This window comes from Equus asinus, chromosome 28 (assembly GCF_041296235.1).
Source record: "Equus asinus isolate D_3611 breed Donkey chromosome 28, EquAss-T2T_v2, whole genome shotgun sequence".
In the NCBI taxonomy this organism is placed as follows: Eukaryota; Metazoa; Chordata; class Mammalia; order Perissodactyla; family Equidae; genus Equus; species Equus asinus.
The window spans coordinates 22887217-22912885 of record NC_091817.1 but is presented as its reverse complement, the minus strand read 5'-3'; the positions used below and the strand labels follow the sequence as shown (position 1 = coordinate 22912885).

General features: G+C 46.8%; 1 protein-coding gene across 2 annotated transcripts in view; it reads left to right on the top strand.

Moving 5' to 3' along the window:
* The window catches only part of LOC106837710 (liver carboxylesterase-like), a 31223-nt gene extending 6759 nt beyond the window's left edge, over positions 1-24464 (top strand). For both annotated transcript variants that reach the window (XM_014851431.3, XM_014851425.3), the window contains 12 exons: positions 599-743; positions 2824-2957; positions 5718-5871; positions 7636-7740; positions 9607-9711; positions 12104-12142; positions 16259-16399; positions 18277-18357; positions 18628-18775; positions 22609-22740; positions 23742-23814; positions 24088-24464. In XM_014851431.3, the coding sequence (XP_014706917.3) occupies positions 599-743; positions 2824-2957; positions 5718-5871; positions 7636-7740; positions 9607-9711; positions 12104-12142; positions 16259-16399; positions 18277-18357; positions 18628-18775; positions 22609-22740; positions 23742-23814; positions 24088-24271 (1441 nt within the window). In that variant the 3' untranslated portion in view covers positions 24272-24464. The remainder of the gene's footprint in view (positions 1-598; positions 744-2823; positions 2958-5717; positions 5872-7635; positions 7741-9606; positions 9712-12103; positions 12143-16258; positions 16400-18276; positions 18358-18627; positions 18776-22608; positions 22741-23741; positions 23815-24087) is intronic.
* The last annotated feature ends 1205 nt before the right edge of the window (positions 24465-25669 follow it).

The following is a 25669-nucleotide window of genomic DNA, read 5'->3' as shown; positions in this document are numbered from 1 at the left end:
GACCCTTATGGAAATCACTCCTTTCACTACGTCTGGCAGATTGAGGCCAGAGCAGGGAAGGAATTCAACCAAGGCACCCTGTGATATTAGTGGATGAGGCAACACTAGAACGCAGTTCTTTTACTGTTGCCCCACAAATATTTCATCCCTGACCTGTTGTAAGCCCTAAATGTCTGCCATTTGAGTGACTTCTTTCGGTTTATGGAAGTCTCTCATGGACTAGAAGATGTTTACCTGCAGCCCAACATACAGAGCCCAGGGGAGAGCCAGGCTGCATTGGGGTGTGCAGGAAATCGTCCTCTTCCAGTTGTAGAGGCAGTCTCCTCTCCTTGACCCAGGGCATGTCGAAGGCTCTAGGAAGGAGACAGGTGCCAAGCCTCCTCACTATACGCCATCCTGGGAAACCTTAGTGAGCCCCAGGGCCCCCCACCCAGATTCTCAGATACTTTCCTGCCCATTCCAGTGTCTCCAGTCTGGTAAGAACAGCTGTGTTACAGGTCTAACCCTCCCAGTCCAAGTCCCAGACTGACCACAAGAGACGTCTCCTTGCTTAGCTCTGACTGACTCGGGACTTCTTCTTTCTCCCCACTCCTCCCAGGTGCTCCCAGGACGCAGTGATGGGTCAGATGCTCTCAGACCTCGTTACCAACAGAAAGGAGAAGATTGCTCTCAAGTTTTCTGAAGACTGTCTTTACCTAAATATTTACACTCCCGCTGACTTGACAAAGAAAAGCAGGCTGCCGGTAAGTGGTGGGAACCACTGGTCAAGGCTAGCGAGTTCCAGCCCTCCAGGATCTTCTGGTGGAGACTAGAAGAGGATGAAGGTAGTTTGGGGTGGGGCCACCACCAGCCATGGCTGTTTCAGGGGCCCCACGGCTTACTTTATCCAGCACAGCCCAACCACGTGATCATAGGAAACTGCAGAGGATGAAAACCTTTCCCTTCTTCTCTTCTAGATTCTTTGGATGGCCTAATAATTAAATTGACTTAAAACAGATTAACAGGAGAAAAACAAATTTAACTTCGTGCATACAGGAGCTTATCAAAATTGAAGCATCTAAGAAATCGCCTAAGGAAGCAGCATTTACATGCTTTAGATAAGGAAACAGTAATTTGTGAAGATTTGACAAAGCAAAGGATTTTGGCTTGAAGTAGAAAGGGAAAGAGGGAGTAGCAAAGTTTGTTTATTCAGCTTTCTCGGCCTTGAATTCCACACCTCTGGTGATAAGGATGCCTTTTCCCCTCCTGGTACAGGGAGGGTACCCTTCACATGGAGATTTACTTCCTGCTTTCAGGAGACAAAAAAGGGTTAGAGTGTCCTTCTTGCACTTGCTGTTTCCTAAGTAATTTTCTTAAGTAAGTTTATTTCAAAATAAGCAGTATACCAAAATGGCATATTTTGCAGTGGCATATTGTACTTCCTTTCAACCCCATTTTCCTCTAGTGACAGACATAGGATCTTTGGGGGAGTTTGTTACATCTCTGTAATGTGCATTTCGATTTTTCCGAGTTCTCTTACACTAACAAAGAGGAAGAATGATTGCTCTTGGAGGATAGGTTAAGAATCTGACACAGAGAGCAGATAAGACATAATTTCCAATAATGTTAGAATTGAAAAGAACCTTAGAGATAAGCCAACAACCCAATCCTTCCTTTACAGATAGACAAATTGAGGCCTAGAGAGGGGAAGGCGAGGTCACACAATAGGGGTGGCAGGATAAGAGTTCGTTCAAGTCTTCTGATCTTCAAACCAGTGCTCTTTGATACAGACTAGGAAATCGAGCCTGTGTGCGGTATTACCTCAACATGCAGATCAGTCTTGGAAGGTGTCCTGTGAGGGATGTGTGGGGACAGAACCTGGGTCAATCCAGGAAGCACTTTGTTTTGTCTTTGGCCAAACATCTGAGATTTTGTTCTTGCTAATTTTCCTCCCTAGTTGTCTTTGGCATGGGCTGATGACCCAATGAGTCAGCATTTCCTGAGTAAAGGGAGGCCCAGAGATGGGCAGGCTTCCAGACTCAGGCTGGAGTCTGGGGAAGGGGCTTCTGGAAAAGTAGGGGATCCCTGGGGTGGATAAGGGAGGGGTGTGAGCAGCCAGCCATCTCCCGGGACTCACCTGGCATGATGCGCAGGAATCATGAGTCATGAACTGTGCCCACCCTGATCCTCAGTTCTTATCAAAGTCCCCAGGACATAGTAGATTCTTAGATCATTATGTCAAGTGATTGAAGACTTCTTGGAGGAGGTGGCTTTTAGGCTGGGCTTTGGAGTATAAGTGGGATTTGGGGATGGAGAAGACTCAGGTGGAGGCAGAGGGAAGGCATATTAGGAAGACATGCCACTGGGGACATGTGCTCCTCTTGAGAGAATCATTTACACATAGGAGAAGTTTAACTCACTGCCTAAGAGGTAACTAAGATGAAGCTGAAGTACAAGGGCTGTGGCATGCAGAGTATGCTGAGATGAGGGAGGGGTCCAGGCACAAGGATGATGGAAGTGTTGGGAAGAAGATGACACCCTAAGCCTTGGCTTTTCCCATGATGGTGTTCTCAGCAGGAAGATCCCTGGGAAGGGGTGGCACTGAGGCTGGGGGACACGCAGGGGAAATGAGGATGCATTGAATGGGTTGGTGGCCTGGGCCCCAGCTAGGAGAATGGGGAAGAAGAATGACCGCCTGCTCCAACTTTACTGTGGACTGGTGAACTTTGGGTAACGGCCTCCTTGAGTCATCGCTAAGAGGTAGGAGAGCAAAGTAGGCAACCTCTTGAAGTCCTTCTCAGATCTGCTTCCTGTAACCAGTAATTTGGCTTCCTCCCTCTCCAGGTGATGGTGTGGATCCACGGAGGTGGTCTGGTGGTAGGCGGAGCATCGACCTATGATGGGCTGCCCCTCTCTGCCTATGAAAATGTGGTGGTGGTGACCATTCAGTACCGCCTGGGCATTTGGGGATTTTTCAGGTAAGATATTGGACTTCCTCATCGCACACTGTCCCCCAGAGCCAGTGTACTAGGACTCAGCTCTTGTCAGGTCAGCCCCCAGGAGGATCTTTGCTAAATTCCCTAGTGAGGCACCCAAGGCCCTTCACAACTACACTACATCTACTTTCTCATTCCCCAGCCACACTGGTCCACTTGCTTCTAAGCTTTTGCATGTGCTGTTCCCTCTGCCTGGAATGCCTATTTGACCCAACAAACTTTTATTCATCTTGCAAGGCTCAGCTCAAAGGTTTGTTGTTAGTGTCATTGATTCAATTCAGACTCCTAGCCACCACGTACAGCAGAGCAGAACTCTGCCTGGTCCTTCTGTGCCATCCTCTCATCTTCTGGTGCTAGATCAGACAATGCTCCATCGCTGTTCACAGTGTTTTCACGGCAATTTTTTTTGGAAGTGGATAGCCAGGTCCTTCCTCCAAGTCTGTCTTGGTCTGGAAGCTCTACTGAAACCTGTCCACCATGAGTGACCCTGCTCGTATTTGAAGTGCTGGTGGCATAGCTTTCAGCATCACAGTAATACTCAGCCACCACAGTTTGACAACTGACAGACTCGGGGTGCGGTTACCAGCCTGGGAAATAAGCCTGAGCCACAACGGTGAGAGTACTGAATCTTAAGCGCTAGACCACCAGGGCTGGATAACTCAAATGTCACGTTCTCTGAAATACTCATGTTCTTTTCATCTGTGCTGCCTCAGCACATTGCAACCTCTAAAGTGACAGCATGCTGCACAACAGTTAGAAGTTGACACATCTTACCTTATGGGAAAGTGAGGGAGGGGCAGACTCTTGATGGGAGCTCAGTGAATGGTGTGGGTGAGAGAATGGGTGGCCGGAGCTAGGAAGTTGTGAGAGCATATGATCTCGAGGGACAACCCTCCCAGGGAATGGCAGGTCCTCTCATCCCGTTTTCTTCTGCATTTTGCACATTCATGAGTCAAGGCTAGAGTCTTCTCCATTGCATCTCCATGGAACCAGAAGCAGGTTCCCTGCAGCATAGGGTTCTTGAGAGCCTTTTCTGAATGCCTCAGCCTCAGGACCTCTGAACCTGAGATGGCTGATGGGTGGCCCTGTGGGGTGGGGGGTGGGGGGGTGGCAGGTGGGCTACTCGCTGGAAAGACCTATGGAGGTAGAGAAGGGTTATCGCAGGCAAGTCATGACTCAGGATGCATTGCCTTCTTTGAGATTCCTCCTCTGTTTCACCCAGGGGCCATTACTCCGCTCCGCATTACAGGGAAACTGTTACATTAGCTCTCCCTGCTTCCTCTCCTCCCATCTCTACTCTACCCACACTAGTGAGGTGTTCATCTTGATGACACCACCAAACTGTTCTGCTCAAGGTCACCAATTAGCCCAACCTTGAAAACAACCATACACAATTTGGGCAGCATCCACTCATGGTCACTCACATGTTTTTGAAAAGCTTCCTGCTTTTGGCTCCTGGTCACCTCCTACCTCACGGACTGCTCCTTCTGGACCCTTCACTGGGCCCTCCTCCTCTCCGTCCTTGGGCCTCTGTGTGTCTCCCTCTCCATCTGGACTGCTGCCCTGAGCTACCTCAGGGAGCAATATCACAGCTCTCTATTTTGGGCCCCAAATTCTCTCTCGAAACCCAGATGCACATCACTAACCACCTCCTCTACCTCCTGCTGTCTCCACTGGACATCAAAGGGCACCTCACACTTCACCGGGACAAACTAAAGCCTCGATTCCCACTGCCCCTCCCCCAAAAACACTCCCACTTTTCCCACAGCGCCTCCTGCTCAGCTGCTGCAGCTGCATCCTTCTGCTTGCTCAGGATAAAGGCCTTGTGGTCAGCGTTGACTCTTCTCTTTTTCTCACACCACATCCAGTGGACTAGAAAATCCTCTTGGCTGCACCTTTAAGATTCATTCAGAATCCAGCCAAGTCTAACCTCCTCCCTTGCATCCACTCCAGTCTAAGCCCTCTGTGTGTCTTGTTGGAATCATTGTAATAATCTCCTGCTTGTATAACTGCTCCTTTTATTCTCTGATCCGCACAGTAGCCAGAGTGATCACTTAACACATAAACGGAATCATGTCTTTCTCTTGCAGTGACTTCCCACATTACTTACAATGGCATCCAGTCCTTACCAAGGGCCACAGGGCTCTCTCTAGCTACATGTCCTACACTCACACTTTGCTCACTAGACCACGGGGCCTTTGCACTGGCAGTTTCTTCCACCTGGAATTCCCTTCTTTGGATATTTGCAAGGCTCTGTGCTCACTCATTCACTTCTCTACTCAAATGCCACAGCCCCAAAGAGGCCATCCCTGGTCATGTGATCTCAAATAGGATCCCACTGCCCCACCTCTGCCATTTCCCTTACCAGGTTTTATTTTTCCTGAAAGCACTTTCAGTACCTGACCTCATATTCCTATGCTTATCCTTTATTTGTTTATGATCCATAGTGTGAGCTCTGTGTAGTCAGAGGTTTGCCTGTTTTGTTCTCAGACGAGCTCCTGGCTCTTAGAACCACATTTGGACATAGCTGATGCTCAATAAACAGATACTGGATAAAGGAATGTACAACCCACAACAAAACAATGCTACAGGAAGGAAGGCAGATGAAGAGCCCCGTGTCAGGGCTATGGAAGCCCTGTCTCATTTCAGAAAGCTCACCTAGAGCCCACAACCCCATCTGTGGTCCTGAGAGCCCTGCCATGACATCTCTGCTCCCAGCTCACTCTGTTCTCTTACTCACAGCACAGGGGACGAACACAGCCCAGGAAACTGGGGTCACCTGGACCAGGTGGCCGCACTGAAATGGGTCCAGGAAAACATTGCCAACTTTGGAGGAAACCCAGGCTCTGTGACCATCTTTGGACAGTCAGCAGGAGGTGAAAGTGTCTCTGTTCTTGTAAGTGATGCTGGCCCTGATGTGGCTCCTGATGGGACCCCTTGTAGCCTAGCCAGTCTAGCCTGGGGCACCTTTGCTTACAAGACCTGGATTCAAGGCTAATGCTACTCTGCACAGCATCAGATGGTGGAGAACTAATGGCCAAGCTCTCCTTGGCCCCCAGGAAGCTCCAGAGCTCAGCTTAGCATCCTAGGTCCATAAGAATCTCCAGTTACAGCTGCAACAATGACATTCCTCTCTTCTCACTTGATTGGCCCCTTTCTCTCCTTCCTAATGATTTTTGCATTAGGATTCACCTCACTTCTCCTGGGAAGTAGGTGTGGGTATAAATTATGAATAAGAGGATTCAGCTATGAGATCTGGACAGAGTGTCATGATTTGGCTTGTAGTCAGATCTACGTGTCAGGGGACACAAGCACTAGAACAGGTCAGGGGCCTCCTCTTAGGTGGTCTGAAGTCTTGTCCATGCCCAAGAGGGAAGGCAGCAGTGTCTGGATGAGGGATGGAGCTGGGCTGAGGGAAGCGGGTAAGAGGGAGAAGGAGTCAGGGGGAGGGATGGGACTGGGGATGTGGGACACAGACATGACATGGGAGCCTTGTATGGAGAATGGGGCTGGGGGAAGCAAAGATGGAAAACTATATTAGAAGGTGCTGGAAGCTGTAAGGACCCCTCCAGCTGCCTCACAGCAGAGCAGAGGGTCAGCACTGTTAGCTAACTTTTAAAACATGTATTGTTTTCATAATTCAATATGCAGAGGAAACTGTTTTCATATTTTATACAGTGGAGAATAAGGAAAAGCCCGGATAACCCCAGAGAAGGAAAAATTCACCCACAGTCTCATTCCAGGGATACATACCATGGACATTTTTCTAGACTTTTTTCCATGACTCATTCTATCAATCTATCATCTATCAATCTGTCTATCTATCTATCTATCTACCTATCTATCATCTGTCTATCTATATAGGATTTATTAAAGAAAAAAACCCTTCATTGATGTTAAAATATACCATCAATTTGCCGCTAATCATTAAATACTCTTGCATAATTTTATTTTTCAATGTCACATAGTATACCATCGTAAGAATGAAAAATAGCTTGCTTACCCAATGTCAAAATATTGGAACCTTCAATTGTTTCCAATTTTTACTCTTATAAGCAGTATGAGCATTCTTAAAAATTGTGTGTGGGCAGACCAGGGAGTGTAGTGGTTAAGTTTCTGCATTCCGCTTGATCAGCCCGGGGTTCACAGGTACAAATCCTGGGCGCAGACTGCACACTGCTCATCAGGCCATGCGGTGGCAACATCCCACGTACAAAAAATAGAGGAAGATTTGCGCAGATGAGTGAAAATTTTCCTGACAAAAAAGAAGAACAACATCGCATGTGCCTCCACGATCCTTTTCCCTAGGATATGTTCTAAGTAATGAAAATGCAGAATCAGAATTTTGCCTTTGAATTACTGCTAGGAATTTCCTAACATGTATCAGATATTTTTGATTATTACAATCAGCGTGTGCCACACACTTTCTGTTCTGTCCCTCACTCTATGCTCCTGGCTCCCTCCAGCTGAGGGAGGTTTTCTTTGAGTAGCCAGATCCCAGAATCAGCCTGGGGAACATGCCAGGCCAGGCAAGGACCTGTCATGTCCACTGAGCCCCAGGGTGTCCAGAGGTGGGGCCAGGGCAGAGCTGTGGATGGGGGCAGCTCCTGAAGACCCCTCCCATGAGCATAAACTCTCTTCATCTCCACTTTCCTCCCAGATGTTATCTCCACTGGCCAAGAACCTCTTCCAACGGGCCATCTCTGAGAGTGGCGTGGCCCTCACTACTGCTGTGTGCAAGAAGGACTCAAAGGCCGCAGCTCAGGTGGGTCTCACACTGGGACACCCCTGCACCCTTAGCTCTGCTCTCCTGGAGTCTTCAGAGGCCTTTGTTGCCATGGGATCCAGCTGACGTCCACAAGGAATCACAGAAGAGAGGATGGCTGAGTGGGAAGGGCAAAGAGATACCTCACTCAACCTCCCAGTTATCCAGCTGCACAACCTGGGGGAGGGTATGGAAGCAGCTGGTCAAGGTCAGAGAGTCATGGGGGCGGAGCTGGGCCTCAAGCTCATGATACTGGACTGCCAGCTAAGAGCACTGTCCACAGACCACACTTCCCAAAGTGTGCCAAGGTGGGTTGCTGGGCCAGCCAGTGGGCAGTGGACTCTCACCGTGTGTTGTCTCTCTCAGGGTCTCAGATCTGATAAACTCACTTGTAGCAAGGAGTCTCATATGGTTCCTTTCTTAGGGCCTTATGCCTGGGGTCCATTCCTGGGGATTAATTCATTTATTCAATCATTCACTCAACAAATAATTTTGATATAGCCAGACACCTAGAAACCACTAGAAGCATCTTCTAATGGAGTAGACAGATTAATGATTACATAATCACACAAATTAGAGAATGTCAACTGTGACAAGAGCAATAAAGTAGAGGACCTGATGTCGTAACAGAATCCAAAGGAGCAGTTAGTCCATGAGTAGGGGGCGGTTATCAGGAAAGCCTTCCTGGAAAAATTATCAGTGAGTTGAGATCAGAGGGATGAGCAGTAATTTACTTGGTGAGAAAAGAATATTCTGGAAAGGGAACAGTACATGCAAATGAACTGTGGTAGGGGCAAGCATCTCTAGTGAGAGAGAATGAGAAAGGCTGATATGGCCAGAGCAGAAGGAGCAGAGGGAAGTTGGAGTGAGCTGAGGATGGGGACATTGCAGGGGCCATGCTGCACAGGACCCTGGTGAGGACTTTGTCTTTATCTGGAGACTGTTAGGAAGGAAAGGAAGAGTGATCCACAGGAGGGTCTGCTGAGGAGGGCCCGCTGGAGTCGGTGATGTGGGGCGTTTACGTAGGGCTGTGAGAGCTGGTTTCATGGAGTGGTGGGGGCAGAAACCAGATTTAAAGGGGTTGGAAAGTAGGAGAAGAAAGGAAGACAAAAGGAACTTTAGAATCTTTGAGTGTGTTTTTTCAGAATTCATTGGTTGTAAAAAACACAAGCCCCCTTGACCAGGCTGAAGTCAGGACATGCAATGTATTTAAGAGAAACAAGTGGCAGAGATGGGGCTGGATTTGACTATCAAACAGGAATCAGAAATTGGCAAAATTAAGTGTATCTGAGACTTTTATTCTTGCTCTTTGTCTCTCTCTCATTCTCTCCTACTTTTCCTCTTTCTCTCACTGTCTTCTCCTCCCCTTCTTGACTTGACTTTTTATTTTTTCAACAAATACACACTGATCTGTGATTCTGTGTCAGACACTGTACGAGGCTCTGGGGAGCCGTGCACACTCTCCATGGCCCCGCCATCGTGGAGCCTGCCTCCTCGCCATCTGCCTCTTCTCCTCTGGTCACTTTGTAAGTGTCTTGCCTGAGTGCAAACGTCTAGTAAATGGATGAGCTCGGATTTGTAACAGGACAGAGTGATTCTGGACTCCATGCTCTTAGCCCCACTCCTGCTGCCCCTGCTTAGATGTTCAGCTCTGAGATCATTGTGCCCGTTCTAACAGAGATAAGATAACAGAAATAGAGGCTGTGTAAGTGGCATGACTGGAACCAGGACCCACATCCGCTGGTCTAGAGCATTTTCTGCCACCCCTGCTGTCTTTAGAAATTGAGGTTTGGATGGAACACCTCTTTATTGACTGAGCGAAGGGACATGACTCTTGAATTCTGCTATTGTCTGTGATCTCTGCAGAAAATTGCCGTCTTCAGTGGGTGTAAAACTACCACCTCGGCTGTGATTGTTCACTGCCTGCGCCAGAAGACAGAGGACGAGCTCCTGGAGACATCGCTGAAGATGGTATGTGCTCCATTCTCCTGTCTGCCCAAGCTCTCCACCCTGTAAACCCTGAGTCAGGCTTCGTCATTTCAGCTGTCCTCTCACCCAAGAAAATATACCTGGAACAATGTCTTATCTCTCAGGAGCAGTGTCAGCCTCTGCATCTGAATAAGAAATTTCTTTTTTTCTGTTTTATTATGAAATATCTCAAATATTACCAAGGCAAAAAATAACACAAGGACCAATTGTGTAATAATCCCCCAGTTCTGTCAAAACTTACTATTTTGCCATTCTTGTTTGCAGATATATTTTTAAGAAATTAGGCATTACATATTCCCAGAGGAAACTACCATCCTGAATTTTGGGCATGCAGATATTAAGGAAGATTTTCAGGAATGTTGTCACAGTTCATCTTGGCTAATTTAGAAAGTAGCTCAATTATAACCCAGTGGTTCCCCAATTTTCTAGATTTTCTGAGACTCACCTCAATTGTGATTCAAGAATAACCATACGTCAACCCATTCATCCGTTCCACCAACCAACCATCCATTCATCCATCCTTTCATCATCTTATTATTCACCAACCCATCCAATTCATCGATATGCTTTCATCAATTTAATATCAATCCATCTGTAATTTTCTCTTTTCTGTTATCTATCATCATGCATTATGCAGCCACCACATATCTTTAATCCATCATCCATCCTTCTAAAACCCATGACCCACTTATCACATACCTGCTAGTTTTCATCAATCTAGCCACTTAACCGTCCTATTTATCTATACTCCAGGTATTGACCAACTCCGTCCATCCACCCACCCATCCATCCATCCATCCATCCATCCAAACTAGCCAAATGGGAGCAAGTGTAAAAGGGAAGGTGATGCAGACATGAATTGGATACAGTCCCTGCTCACACGAAATTATTCAGGAGAAACACACCGTAGACTTCTTGGGTTAAGTGTAGCGGGAGTATAGAGAGGAGAAGCATTCAATATAGTCAGTAGGGATACTTCATAGAGAAGGTGACATTTGAGGATTGATGGACGGCTATGGCAGTGGGTCATCACAAGGAGAAACACCCAGGGAATGCAGCATTTAGGGCCAGTGACGACCATTCCCTTTGTGGAGGAAGGATGTGAATGTGAGCCCAGGAGTCGCGTAAGACCCTGGCCCCTCTGTCTGGACCCTGGGCTCCTGAGGATACTCCTGGAAGCCCCAGGACAGGCCTCTAGCACTGGACTCTGCTCTGTTCCCATGGGTTGACTCCAGTGTGGCCTTGGGTCTTGGATCCTTGTTTCTCTGGCTCAAATGAGGTGACCAATGTGTTCAACGAATCAAAGCACAACAGTCTTCTGATGTCTGGAAAGAGGAAAATTTATCTCAGCAATTCGCCACGTGGCTCAAGAGGACCCAGTTTTAAGAGGAGAGTTGGTGACTTTGAGAAAACCCAGAGAACTTAAGATCCCGTACTATCCTTGTGAGATTTCCTGACATCGTGAGGAAGTGTTTCCATGATTATCCATTTACCTAAAACAAACACACAAGCACACAGAAACACACTGTGCACTCCCCCACCACCCCAACATACACCCCTGGGTCGTTCTGCTATAATCCATAATAGAGTGATCCTTAATGATCACTTACTTGCATGCTAGTCAGACCCCTTAACTCTCATCAGTGCAGTCATGGTGAACACACAATAAAGAAAAGTGTAGAGTGCAGTGAATTCCCGTGAGCTTGTAGGAGTGAGGACTTTCTAATGCAAGATGAGAAAACTCATCTCAAAATGCCTTGAGCAGAAAAAGAAATGTGTTGTAACAGAATCTTCAGGTAACTAACTGAAAACTAAACTACAGTTCTGGAGTAGATGGCTTCAGGCATGGCTGAATCCAGATGCATGTATTGTACTATTAAGAATCCATCTCTGTCCCACAGCTTTTTATCTTTCAGTGTTGGCTTCATTCTCAGGCAGGTTTGTCCCCTGGGGAGGTTAAAGACAAGAAGAGCACTCTAGACTTACATTTTATCTGCTTGGAAACCTTCTTTCCCAATAATTCCATTAAATGTCTTGGGGTAAATTCTATTGGACTGACATGGGCATGTGCTCATCCCTGAACTAATCTCTGTGGTCAGGGAGATGGGGTACCTCAGGTCACATGTAGAGGCCTGGATTCATGGACTGAAAGTGGGGAAGAAGGAGGTCCCCCAAAGGAAAAAGGGGGTGTTGTTGCCTGGGGAAACAAGAGGGGAAATGGATGGAGGGCGGGGCAGGCACCACCACAGACATGCTCTCCAGAGCCCCTTCCACCATCCTACACCTACAGCCTTTTCTCATGCCCAGGTCTGCCAGGGTCCAGCTTTTCTCCAGGAAGCCTTCTCACCCACATCCTCTGCCTTTGTCTTCACAGAAATTTTTCACCCTTGATTTCCATGGAGACCCTAGAGAGGTAAGGACCTTTGGTTTCTCAATTACAGGTTTTAAGTCTTGACAACTTTCAAGGTTGGCCTGTGGAGTCATAGTAATTCCTTCTGTTTATATTCCTGGGGCCCAGAGAGGAAGTGACTTGTCTGGATAACACAGCCAGGAGGACCAGACTGGAACCCATTCCCCTTACTCCCAGTCCTGTGCTCCCAGTCATCAACTCTGTGTTCACTCCACCCAACCTACATCTCCCCTTCTTGTTTATATTTCCTTCTTCCAAAAATGCCCCCTTTAGAGACAGTTGGAATAGAAATGTCCACTGGGGAAGATGGAGATAACTGGGTAAGGGGTTTCTTCAGGAGCCTTCACTGAGGAGCCCAGATCTTCTCCTGGAGGCTGCAGGGTTGGTTAGCTGTGCAAGCTGCACTGTCTGCAGGGCCATCAGGAAGGGAGCCAAGAATCTTAGTCCTGAGGAACCACCCTGCTCCCAGCCATGAAGAAACTTGAACAGCATCCTCCCCATACTCCTTCTTCCTCCCCTCCTGCCTTCTAACATGTTTCGAGATTCCAATGGCATTACCTCTGCAACATCTCACATTCCTGTCCTCTCTGCCTCTCCCTGGGGATGGTAGCACTTAGCTTAAAAGGTGTGGTGAGGATTAAAAGAGATTCGCTCAGTCATTCAGCAACAATTTAATTAGCACTCACTATGTGCCAGCACGTGATTCAGGAGGTGAGTATATAGCAGCTAAACAGGCAAAAGAGAACTAATGACCTGCCCTTCTGGAGTGAAGGAAGAGTCAATAAGTAGACAAATTCAATACGTACTGTGTGTGATGATGATCAGCCTTAGAGTGGAAAGGTAATGGGGAAAGGAGGCTAGAGTTTGCCAGTGGTTTGAATTTATATGGCATGGTCAGGAATGTCCATGAGAAGGTGACATTTGAGCCCAATTCTGGAGGAGGAGAGGAAGCCAGCTGTCAGGAACACGGGAGGAGAAGTGTTCCAGGCAGAGGGAAGAGCAAGTGCAAAAGCCATGAGGCAGGAGGCCAGTGTGGACGGAATGGAGGGCAGAGAGGAACAGGACTGAGGCTGAAAAGGGGATGGGAGGTGGGGGTTGGTCCTTTGAAGGACTTGGATTTTGATTCCAAGTGTGACTGGAAGTCTTGGGGGGGTTCTGAACAGATGAGTGAGTGACCTTGGATGTTACAAAGGGCTCATTGACGGCTGTGTTAAATGGAAGGTGGGGAAGGGGCAGAGCAGATGCAGGGACAGCAGCTGGAGGGCCCCTGGGCTGCAACAATCCAGGCAAGGGATCATGGTGGCTTAGACTAGCCCACAGCAGAGGGAGTGGTGAGAAGCGCTTGGTGCCTGGATATTTTTGAAGTAACATCTAACAGGATGTGCTAATGGACAGGATGTGGGGCGTAAGAAAAGGAGAAGGGGTGAAGCAGGCTGCTGGGTTTCTGCCCTGAGCCAGGGGATACAGGAGCCCCATGGAGGGCAGCCACCAGTAGCCACTCTAGGCATTGGCCACACTTCCATTCCTACTGTTGCATCAGCCCGTGCTGGACGCTGCTCCGTTTGGGCCCTCATGGTCTGTCTCCTGGACTTTCACTATCTTCCACCTCTGCTCTCCCTCTCACTCCCATGCCCCACGGTGCAGCCAGACTTACACTTGTGGGCCCAGGTCAGGGTATGTCACCCCTTCTTAAAAGGCTGACCCTCTTTATGAGACAAGTCCCCTCACCTCCATGGAGTTATCCTTCAAAGCATATCTGAGTCTGTGCTCTGTGCCAGACATGGTGCAGAAAGTTGCCGCACCATCTGCTCTCTCTCTGTCCACGTCCCACAGCCTTCCTCCAAGCCCAGGGCTCCCGGGGTCTGAGGTTCCTGGGATTAGTGCTACACACTGACACCTCGGTCACTGTGCTCATGCCATTCCCACTGTTTGGAATACTGTTCACTCCCCAGTCCCACTGCAGATGGCAGGCACCACCCCATGTGGCCTCTCCTGTGTCTTCCTTCCAGAAGGAGCTGCTCCTCTAGGTGGCTTCCCACAGCAGCCCTTTCTGAACTGCACAGCCTTTCAAAGAGAGCAGTGGTGGCACCCAGATCCTTTGTCCCTGTTGTCAGCCATATTGCATTAGGATGTGTGCTCTTGTCCTGCTGAGTCAGATCACTTGACAGAGCTTCTCCTGTGCAGCCAGAACTGGCCCCTCGTCATTGGCCCTTGTGGAGCAGACACAGGTCCTTGGAGTCACAGGGTCTCAAAGCCTGGGGTTGTCCAGGGGGGAATATGACACATAGTGGATGGAGCTGGAAATACGGCACGTGGGGGTGGAGTCTATGCACGGGATCTGTAACACCACAGCTCATGCATAATATCTAATGTTTATCCAGCTCTTTCCACATACCAGGTACTGTGCTGAGCATTTTGCATGTGTTCTATCATTCAATCCCCACAACAACCCATCTGATAGGTGAGGAAACTGAGGCACAAACAGGTGAAATTATTTTCCCAGGTTCTTAGCTAGTAGGTGGCAGAGCCAGGTTTCACATCCAAATATTCTGGCTCTAAAACCCACCCTTTTAACAACTTCTGTGACCAACTATGGAACATACCTGTACCCAGAATCACCTTCCCAGGTGGTGACATGTGAGTCAGGCTCTGTGGGATCTATGACCTTGAAAATATTTTTCATCAAAGGTAAAACAAAAATAAAGACCCAATGTGAGCCCATCCCTGATTCTTTTACTCCTGCTGTTCCTCTCTGATAGGGAGTCAAGCCTCAGTTTAGGCACCTGGAGTGATGAGGAGCTCACTGCCTCCTTGAAGCAAATCACTTATCAAGAATAGCTTGTGTTTAAATATAGATACAGTCAATTGTCATTGATCATGAATTCTGTATTTGTGAATTCACCTATTCACTGAAATTTATTTGTTACCCAAAATCAATACTCAGGGCACTTCTATGGTCATTCACGGACATGCAAAAAGGGGCAGAAAGTGTGAGTCACGTGATGAAACTATGTTCCCACCTGAGATCAAACAAGGCAACACTCTGTCTTCTTGTTTCATGTCTCAAACTATTAACATGGTCTATTTAGTCCCACATTTTTCACATTTTTGTGCTTTGTCTTGGTGGTTTCTCTGTTTAAAATGGTCCCAAGCATAGTGCTGAGGGGCTGTCTGGTGTTCCTAAGCACAATAATGCCGTGATGTGCCCAACATGGGAGAAAATGAATGTGTTTGACGAGCTTCATTCAGGCGTGGGTCACAGCCCTGTCGGCTGTGCGTTCAGTGTTAATGGATCAACCCTGCAGCCCACCCAGAAAAAGGAGGAGGACATTTGCCGTGAACCCCTCTGGAAAGGCTAAAGTATCATCCCTGGGGTGTGATGAAGCTGTGGAAAAACGGCTACATTTGTGGATTCATGAGATGATGATGATAAACTCATAGTGGACAGCACTGTCACAAGGCTGAAGCACAAGGAAATTATAGTCCCATTACCCAGGGCCTGGAAAATGTGGAGCCCTTCTCGGCTGATGCTTTATTATAAATAAGAACTACAGATCACTAATTATGTATAATAAATGCATATTACATAAGACCTTTTTAAACACAAATAAAACACAGTTGATGAAAATGTGACCAGAGGCTTGCAGGAACCTGAGCCCGTATTTCCCCTGGGAGCAGTGGCTCAGTGTTTGCCAATTCAGAGTTCACGGTGACTTACAGACCTAAACCACCGCGAATAATGAGGACTGACTGTAGCGAGAGACACACATAGGTATACATACAGTTCAAATTGAAATATATTTAAATGTTTATGTATGTGTATACATCTAAATACTTGAATATATACACATAAATATATGTAAATATGGATGTTATGCATATATATTCTCATTTGTGAGAGACTGGACCCCATCACCTTACCTTCTCTAGCCCTTGGTCAAAGTGCTGTCCTCTGGGGTCACACAGACTTCGCCTCCTTTGATGGGACCCTCAGTTCTGTGGTCACTGCCATGGGCATGCAGGTCTGTGGTGCTGGCCTTGTGCTCAGACAGGTGGAGATGAGGAGGAAGGTGTTTCCTTGAGACGAGAAGTGCACACACTATGCTCCCTCTTCCCCAGAGCCATCCCTTCCTGCCCACTGTGGTTGATGGAGTGCTGCTGCCAAAGATGCCTGAGGAGATTCTGGCTGAAAAGAAGTTCAACACTGTTCCCTACATCGTCGGAATCAATAAGCAAGAGTTCGGCTGGTTTCTTCCAATGGTGAGAATGCGCTGGTCTCTTAGACTCACCTCCCCTGCCCTTCACATCACCTCTCCCATCTCAGGTCACAGGAGCTCCTCCTTCTCCAGATCCCCCTTGGGGTCCAGGACAGCTGTCCCCTTCGCACAAGTTGACACCTCCATGGAAACCTTCTCAGTGGTGGCCCAGCTGTCACCTGGGTGTGTGGCCCTGGGGACCCCTCTCCCCAGACACTCTCTGATTGTGCTCCAATCCAAGAATCCCGAATGTCGATGCTGTGGGGCCTGTAGAGACAATCACAGGACAGATGAGAAAACCGAGGCCTGGAAAGGGAAGGAGCTCAGAGCTGAAGGAGTGTGAGGCCTGGGTCCCTGCAGCCTCTCCCCTTGGGCTTGGTCCCTTCGTGGTTTCTCCATAAGCCCCACACACGCTCCTGGTCATCTAACTGCAAAGATTCAGAGGAACTCGCTTCCTCTTGAGTTAACATGACTGCTGAAAGCTCGGAAGGGATTTCCCTTCTTTCTAAGATAAAGCTGACGGGAGTGTAGGTGGTGAGGACAGGTTTTATTCAGTTATAGCACTGCAGCAGGGAAAAGAATCCAGCGTGAACTGAACTCAAGTCCCTGAAAATAAAGGCTGGAGCCTATTTAAAGGCTGGCTGTGCTCAAGGAAAGACTGTTGGGTGGGTGTGGGGGTTTGTCCATGTGACTGGCCACCTGGATTTGTTAATAGGCACCTACACAGAGGAGCAACAAACTCTCTTGTCTTTATGGTCTATGGCAGTGGCATAGTTTGGAGGAAGGTGCCCTAAGAAGTTAGATCTTTACGCTCCCACAGGGCCTGAGAGAGAGCAGAAGTCATCCCTGAAGTGTGAATTCAGAGATGGCTCTCAGGTCCTTGAGGAAACAGTTTGGAGTGGTAGATTAACCTCTCAAAGGCAGAGAAAGGATTTGTAATCACAAGCTTTCTTTTCTGTCTATGTGTGAGGTAAGAAAGCATTTTGCCATTATTTAATTGGAAATATTTTTTTTCATTGAGGTAATATTGTTTTATAACATTAGATAAATTTCAGGTTTGTAGTGTTATATTTCAACTTCTATGTAGACTTTATCGTGTTTACCACCAAAAGTCTAATTTCTGTGGGTCATCATACAAATGTGCCCCTTTACGCCTTTTGCCCTCACCCCACCCTACTTTCTCTCTGGCAAAACCAAGTAAATGCTCTAAGAGGGGGTTCAGGGAGCTATTCACCCATCAGCAGGTTTGAGCTGGAACAAGCAGTAAATTCTCCTGGCAGCAGGGAGCTTTCTCAGGCAGGCATTTTAAGGGAAGCTGCATCATTCTAAAGACAGGGCCTTAAGGCACTAGGATTTGTGTTAGAGTTTGGTCAAGTCCCTTAGTGCAGAGGTTTGGATGGAGTTGCTATGTGCAGAGTTCTGCATTTCTCACTTCAGAACAATTTCAGAGGTTACAATGAAGGACCAAAGCCAGCATGGCAGGATTTGGGGCTTCCTCAGTCAGCTTAGTTAGGGAGGGTATTTGTGAGCCCTGTGTCCTCTGCCCAGAGCCCTCCACTTCCACACTACCCTGGCTTAAACTCTCCTTGTTTGTGTCGATGGCCATTGTGAGGACTCTAGCCTGACATATATGTACACATACATACTGCAAAGGCCTGGGACAGTTTTTCTTAGCATTTAACTTATCCTGTTTGCATTTCTTGAGTTTCTGGATATAAGTTCATTTGATTCATTGATTTTGCCCAACTCATCAAAGATTCTGACTGTCAAGACGTGACAAGGTGACCTTCAGCCTGCATTGGTTTGGACAGTGGGTTAGTTTGGTTCTTCTTGCTAATTCCCAACGGTCCCCAATTGCTTAATGAACCATTGTTTTAACAGATCATGGGCTACCCACTTGCTGAAGGAAAGCTGGACCAGAAGAAGGCCACATCACTCTTGTGGAAGTCCTACCCGATCGTTGTAAGTGTCTAGGGAATCAACAGTAACTGGCTGAGACCCAAAGAGGGGAGGGGCTTGACCCAAATCACAGCCCACTTAAATGGCACAATGAAGACTGGGGCCAGAGGGTTCTGTCCCCACTTTTCTGCCTTTCTCACCTCACCACCCAGGGTAAGAAGTGGTTGCACAGGGCTTGGGAGGTTCACAATTAACATAAGCCTTCCTCACTGGTTGGAAAAGCTGTTGTTCACCAGGTAAACTCTTGATCCATTGACTCTTGATCCATTTCAGAACATCCCTGAGGAACTGACTCCAGTGGCCATTGAGAAGTATTTAGGAGGGACCAATGACCCTGTCAAAAAGAAAGATCTGTTCCTGGACTTGATGGCAGATGTTGTGTTTGGTGTCCCAACTGTGACTGTGGCCCGTTATCACAGAGGTGAGTTCCAGGGATTGGACAGAAAAGGGAGACCAAACCCACCAGCTTTGCTGTCTGACTTGCCCACCCCTCAGCATAGATATGTGGAAATTTCTGAGGGTCTCCAAGCTCAATTCCATACAGCCTGGGGTGAGACATTGTCGTATTTTGGTTTCTGCCAGAAGCCGACTCTAGGAAAAGGATAGGAATGCAAGTAATTTATTTTGGAGATGATCCCAGAAGACAGCAGTAGAGGAATGGAGTTGTGGCATGGGAAGGAGAAGGAAGCCAATCCATGCTGCCCCATCAAGCAAGTATCCACCATGGACACTGGAGCAGGGAGCTCTGGGAAACCTGCGTAAAACATTCTCAGGGTTATCCTGAGTGAGCAGCATGAGAGCTGGGTATTTATCCTCCAACTCCCACGTGTCATTGGTTGAAATCTGTCCCCAAGGGGTTGTTAATTCTCTGATGCTTTGACCTGCTAAACACATGGCACAGAGGTCTCTGTTGGCCAAAGACCTCCAGCTAAGGGCTACAGACCTTAAGGTGGAAGTCAGCCTGACATGTTCAGAAGTTGGGGATCTAGTGAAGCACCAACAGCACCTGCTACAGGAACTCCTCACCTGAAGCTGTGGCTAGAAGGGAAATCTTGGAAGATGTGTTTTGTAATGTTTCCAAGGTCAGAGCTATCTGCAAACTAATTTCTTAACCAGTGGAGCTGGGGATAGAGTGAAACCAAGCATAGGATTGGTGCTGTGGCAGGGTTTTGGGGGGCTGGTTTCGGGACCAAGAAAGTTGAAAAGACTAAGAAATGGAAGGTATGGAGGCAGTTGTTCTGGAGAATGTTAATGCCTACAGCTGGCTTTTGTTCATCGTGGTGTGTCCTGCGTCCACCACGGGACCTTCCACATTGACGCAAGGCTGTGTGGGTGGGGTGTGAGGTCACGGTGGATGAGCTCGCCTAGAGAGGATGTGTCCCTCCTGGGTACCTTGTTGAGGTCTTCACAGGACCTTCCATTTTCTAGGAGGCTTCTTTCACCTAGTCCGCAAGTCAGGAAATGGTTCTCTGGTCCAGACCTCTCTCTCTAACTGTGCTGGAGGTTTATAAATTCGGGATGTTTTAAGAGTGTTAAAAATAGCTGGATGTGACCTATTATATGCCCAAGCACTCAGTGCAGTAATGTACAGGTGCTGGTTGCTGCTTCTTCCTCCCAAGGGTCCTGATGAAACTCTTCAGCCCGGGGACATTGTGGTCAAATCTGTTCTTTCATAAACTTGGTCTTGTCTCTTCCTATGTGTCTGCTTTGTGGTATCCCTTTCTGCATTGTCTGCTGGTCTAGCCATACCAGACTTGTGTTTTTACGTGATGTCTCATGACTTGAGTTCAGGGTCTTTTGTCAGGACTGCACAGACTTTATCAACGTTGTTCTTTCATTTTTATATTTGACTTGCTCTCTTTTTGATAAAAAAGATCTTCTCTAAACATAAAATTAATATATAATAATATATAATCTTACATTGTGGAAGGTAGTCAAAATATAGGAAAACATAACAAGGAAACTCGATACCACTCATAACTTCTCCACTAGAAGTATCTGCTATAATTCTTTCGTTCATGAGGAAAATTGACCCTGAGCTAACATCTGTGCCAATCTTCCTCTATGTTGTATGTGGGATGCCGCCACAGCATGGCTGACGAGTGGTGTGTAGGTCCACACCTGGGATCCAAACCTTGAATCCTGGGCTGCAACAGCGAAGTGGGTGAACTTAACCACCATGCCACCGGGCTGGCCCCCTGCTATAAATTTTTGATATATTTTCTTCTAATAATCTTTCCATATCTTACATATAATTGAAAAATTAATTTTTTGTTATGGTTTTGTTCATAGAACACTATATTATAAGCCTTTCCTCACTGTCAATAAAAATTCATTGAAAATATTCATTATTTCACAGATAAAATTTACTTTAGTATTCCTGTCTATTAGGTATCTAGCCTGACTGCTTATATTTTGTAGCTTCAAAAAATATATGCTCAATCTTATGTGCATAAATCTTTAAAAAGTCTCTAGGAATTTTGTTAGGATTGGTTTTCAGAAGTGAAATTCCGAGGCTGGACAGTAGGAGCATTTTAAAGTTCTTGATACAGATTGCAAAATTTGTTTCCAGTGTATAAGAATGTGGAATAGTCAAATTGAAAAATAAAATATTGCTGCCAACATCATAAGCCTTTTTCACATACAAAAGAACATGACGTTGTTTTATTTTGCATATTTTTGATTACTAGCTCTCTTTCACTCTGCTGTCCTTGTTGTTCCTAATTATTGTTATCCAAATCTATGCCCTATTTTCCTTTGAAGACATGTGTTGTGATTGTAAGAATTTTATAAATCTCAGTGGCTTAAGGCAGAACGTTAAAAAATAGAGAAAAAGCAATATATCTTTTGGGCAGCATTGTGCCAAAAATAAGTTCTCTCATTCACAGAAGATCTCTCCTCTATGGCTGTGTTCTGAGCTCCTCTCTGAAACTTTTGGGCGGCAGAGGCGAGGTGAACCCCCTCCTTTCAGGGAGCTCTGCTGACCTGGAAGCAGCTGTTTAACAAGTGGATTCCTGAACAGCAGGGGATTGCTTCTTCCAAACATCTCCTCTCCCCAAACCAAGGGTGCAATGATGGGGTGTGGGAGGCAATTAAACAAATTATTCTACTTCCTCATTTCGGGATGGCATATTTGTCAAATTATTTTGTGGGTGAATATTTAATGAGGTGAAGAAATGATCATAATCATGACAAAATAAGAGGCACACTATTATCCCAATTTTACATACATCAAAGGGATATGCGCTAAAATATTGACAGGTTTTTCTGAACGGTAGGACTATAAGTGATCTTTTTGTTCATTTTCCTTTTTTCTACATTTTCCAAAGTGGTTACTGCACGCAAGGTGGGAAATGTTGTAAAATTTCTCCACCCACTCACTTGTGGGCATCATAATTGTTGCAAAGTGCCGACCTCCCTGGGCCGGGTTGCCCAAGAGTTAGCCCTGAGGGAGCAGGGATGGGCAGCTCTGGTGAAGCCGTCCGCAGGAAAAGTGACATCTCTGCAGCTTGGAGAGGGGGAGGTGAGGGAGGAGGCAGGGCAGAGGAGGAGAGAGGCAATGTTGTCCTTCCTCAGCCCCCTCTTCTCTCATCAGCCACCAGCTTACCACTCCCCAGGCCAAGGAGGAGGCAAGAAGTGACAGAGAAAAAGGAAAGGCTGTTTATGGTTTCCTGAGGCACAAGAGACAGATTGTTCCCTTTCTGCATGTGTTTGCATTTAAATATTCGCGCTTTTGGACCAGTAACTTAGATTTGCTTCACTCTTCTCAGAATGGTGAAAAAACATTGGAAACACTCAAAACTGGGCAGAATAAAATACATCTATTGGGCTGAAGATATTCCCCAAAGGAATGAAAACTAGCTTGTTATCAATGAAATAATAGTAGCATAAATTGTATGTTCGTAGATGTTGTTGGGTGTGAACGCATCAGTAGGCAAAGGGGCTTATGTGAATTAACCCGGTGCCACTGAAATCCACTTCCACCTCCAGCAGCTATGAGTCATTTAGCAAGCCACATGACATTCCCGAAACTCTGTTTCTCTATTATGCTGATAACCAGAGGTTTCCTGCAGGGCAAGAGTGTCCAGCATACAGTTGGCACTTACAATAGCAGTTGTTGTTAATATCGTATTTGTGTCCTCAGGCCCCAGGAGTGCCACCAATTCCCTGAGTGCTCAGGGACCCCAGAAGTGTTGATATCATCCAAACGTGTGTCTGGTAAAATGAACTGTGCATGAATCCATGTCTTCTCAGATGCTGGAGCCCCCACCTACGTGTATGAGTTTCAGCACCACCCAAGCTTCTCATCGGACAGGAGACCCAAGACGGTGATAGGGGACCACATGGATGAGCTCTTCCCGCTCTTTGGGGCCCCGTTTTTAAAAGGTGATGGCCCTTTGGTGACTACAAATTTGGGAATGGGAGATCTGGGTTCAAGTTTCAGTTTAGTGTCCTTGGGCAAGTTCCTCCTTTTCACGTCTCAGTTTCTGGAATTCACCATAACAGGGGTGAACTACAACAGTTGCCAATCTTTCTCTTACTCTAATGTGAATGATGGATAATGTGTACCCATGTGCCCTCATTCATGATCACTGCAAAGATCCAGACCAGGGCATCAGTGTGACAGGTGGTAGGACACCTGTAGGGCCCTGCTCAAGAGTTAGAATGACATCGCTCACTTCCAGTCACAGGAGTTTATCAGCATGTGAGTGAGAGTAAGATTAGAAGGTGTGTAGACATTGAGTGAGGGCTAACATGTGTCTGTCTATTCAACTATCTATCAATCCATCTGTCTATCTATCTAAATATCATCTTATTAAGTTTAATATATTTAATAATGTGACCTTTTAAATAAAACTTTTCACAAATGCCTTCAATGCCTTAACTGTCAACAGTTACAGACGACTTGCACGTCACCCACCTCAGGACTGTTGTGACACACAGGTGCCTCTGGGCACTTCCTGGTAGGGTCACTCCTTAGGGCCACTGCAGCTCTGTTAGTTTTCAGAGTCTGTGCATATGTGGGTGGGTGGAAGGAGATTGTGAAAAAATTCAAAGAAGAGCATCCCAGGAGGAGGGTTGCTGCAGTGGAAACCCTGGGATGTGGCATTGCCACCCTGGAGCGGGAGAGCGGGGCAGGTGGGCACAGAAGACAAAGGTGGGCCACTTATGGATTGACTGCAGCCCTTTACTCTGTCCTAGATCAGTAACTCTCAAGCTTAAAGTGCACATAAATTACCCAGAGTCTTCTTAAAATGCAGCTTCTGACTCAGTAGGTCTGGAGTAAGGGCTCAGATTCTGAATTTCTAACAAACCTTCAGGTGATGCTGCTGCTGAAGGACCATGAACCACACTTTGAGTAGCAAAGGCTTTTGTCTTCCTCACAGGGGGTGCCTCAGAAGAGGAGATCAACTTAAGCAAGATGGTGATGAAATTCGCGGCCAACTTTGCTCGGAATGGGTAAGCCTGGTGGCAAAGATGGAGCAGGGATGGGAAGGGGTAGGGCATGTCCTTCAGAAAGGGGTAGCTTATACTGTTTGATGGTCAAATTCTGGCCCTGTGACCTCTGAGATAAGAGCTCTCTAAAAACAGGCAGGCTGCCCAGGAGATGGTGAGCTCCCTGTCTCTGGAGGCATAGGAGCCTCTTGGCAGAGATGAAGCCAGAAGTTTCCTGAAAATCTCAGTGTTGTTGGGACCATACAGTAGGGAATTTGTATTTTATTCTGTTCCCAGGAACCCCAGTGGCAAGGGGGCGCCCCATTGGCCAGTGTATGACCAGAAGGAAGCATACTTGCAGGTTGGCGTCACCACCCAGGTAGCCCAGAAGCTGAAAGACAAGGAAGTGGCTTTCTGGACCGAGCTCCTGGCCAAGGGGGCAGCGGAGAAGCGACAGGAGACAGAACATGTTGAGCTGTGAAAGGGCATCCCAGCCAGCCTCCAAGGCCTAGGGGAACCCAGATGGGGGATTCTACAGAAGGTGTTACGGGCCCAAGAGGCATCTGATTGTGGAGGCTGGGGAATTGTCTGGTGGGAGTGGGCAGAGGCCAGGGAGAGCGAATTTCTATATCTGTGGCCTCAAATTGTGGAATAAATGTACTTTTGGGGACTAAGTCAGTGTCTGTGTCTTGAATTGGAGATGAAGCCATCCTCCTTATAGAGAGAAGGCTGAAGAGAGATGTACTATCTGCAGGAAATTGCCTCTGACAGGTCTGACTTGGCCTATGGACAAGCAGAGCAGCAGGCTGGGCCCTGGGATGCTTTGCATCTGCTCCATGTCTCTGGGCCCTAAACACCTTCCAACAACAGGATATGAGGTGGCCAGAGTGTAGTGTCCCTGTCTTCCCTATTAAACCACCTGTAGAGATAGAGGTGGCACAGATTGAGGATGTACCTGGATTCGGGTGGGGGTGGGGTGCCGTGGTGATCCTGCGGCATGTTGTGTGCCCCTTGCTGACCTTTCTACGGGTTTACAATTCTCTCTTAAACACACACAGTATCTTGATAATATTGAGTCCTCAAATCCATGAACATGATTTATCTCTCCATTTATTAGATCTTATTTAATTTCTCTTGGCAATGTCTTATAGTTTTGAAGTCAGAGGTCTTAAAATCTCTCATTAAATGTATCCATGAGTATTTGATGGTTTTTGATGCTATTATAATTAGTATTTCAAAAATTTTATCTGATTTTTTTTTTTGCTTGAGGAAGATAAGCCCAAGCTAACATCTGTGCCCATCTTCCTCTACTTTATATGTGGGACACTTACCACAGCATGGCTTGCCAAGTGGTCCCAAGTCCACACCCGGGATCCGAACCAGTGAACCCCAGGCCACCAAAGCAGAATGTGCACACTTAACCATTGCGCCACCAGGCCATACCCTACTTTTTAAATTTAAGACTTGTTTTGTAACCCGAACATATGGTATAAGTTGGAGAACATCCTATGTACAGTTGAGCAGAGTGTGCATTCTGTCATTGGATAGAGTGTGCTATATATGTCTATAAGGTCTAGTTGGTTTATAGCATTTTTCAAGTCTTTTATTTCCTTACCAGCCTTCCATCTAGATGCTCAATCCATTATTGAAAGTGGAATGTTGAAATCTCCCAGTATTATTGTGAAACTCTCTCTTTGTCCCTTCAATCCTGTGAGTCTCTGCTTCACATATTTTGAGACTCTGTTGATAGGCGCATAGATGTTTATAATTGTTATATCTTCCTGGTGAGTTGACTCTTTTATCATCAGGTAATATCTTTCTCAGGCTATTGTAACAATTTTTGTCTTAAACTCTATTTTGCCTGATATTCATATAACCA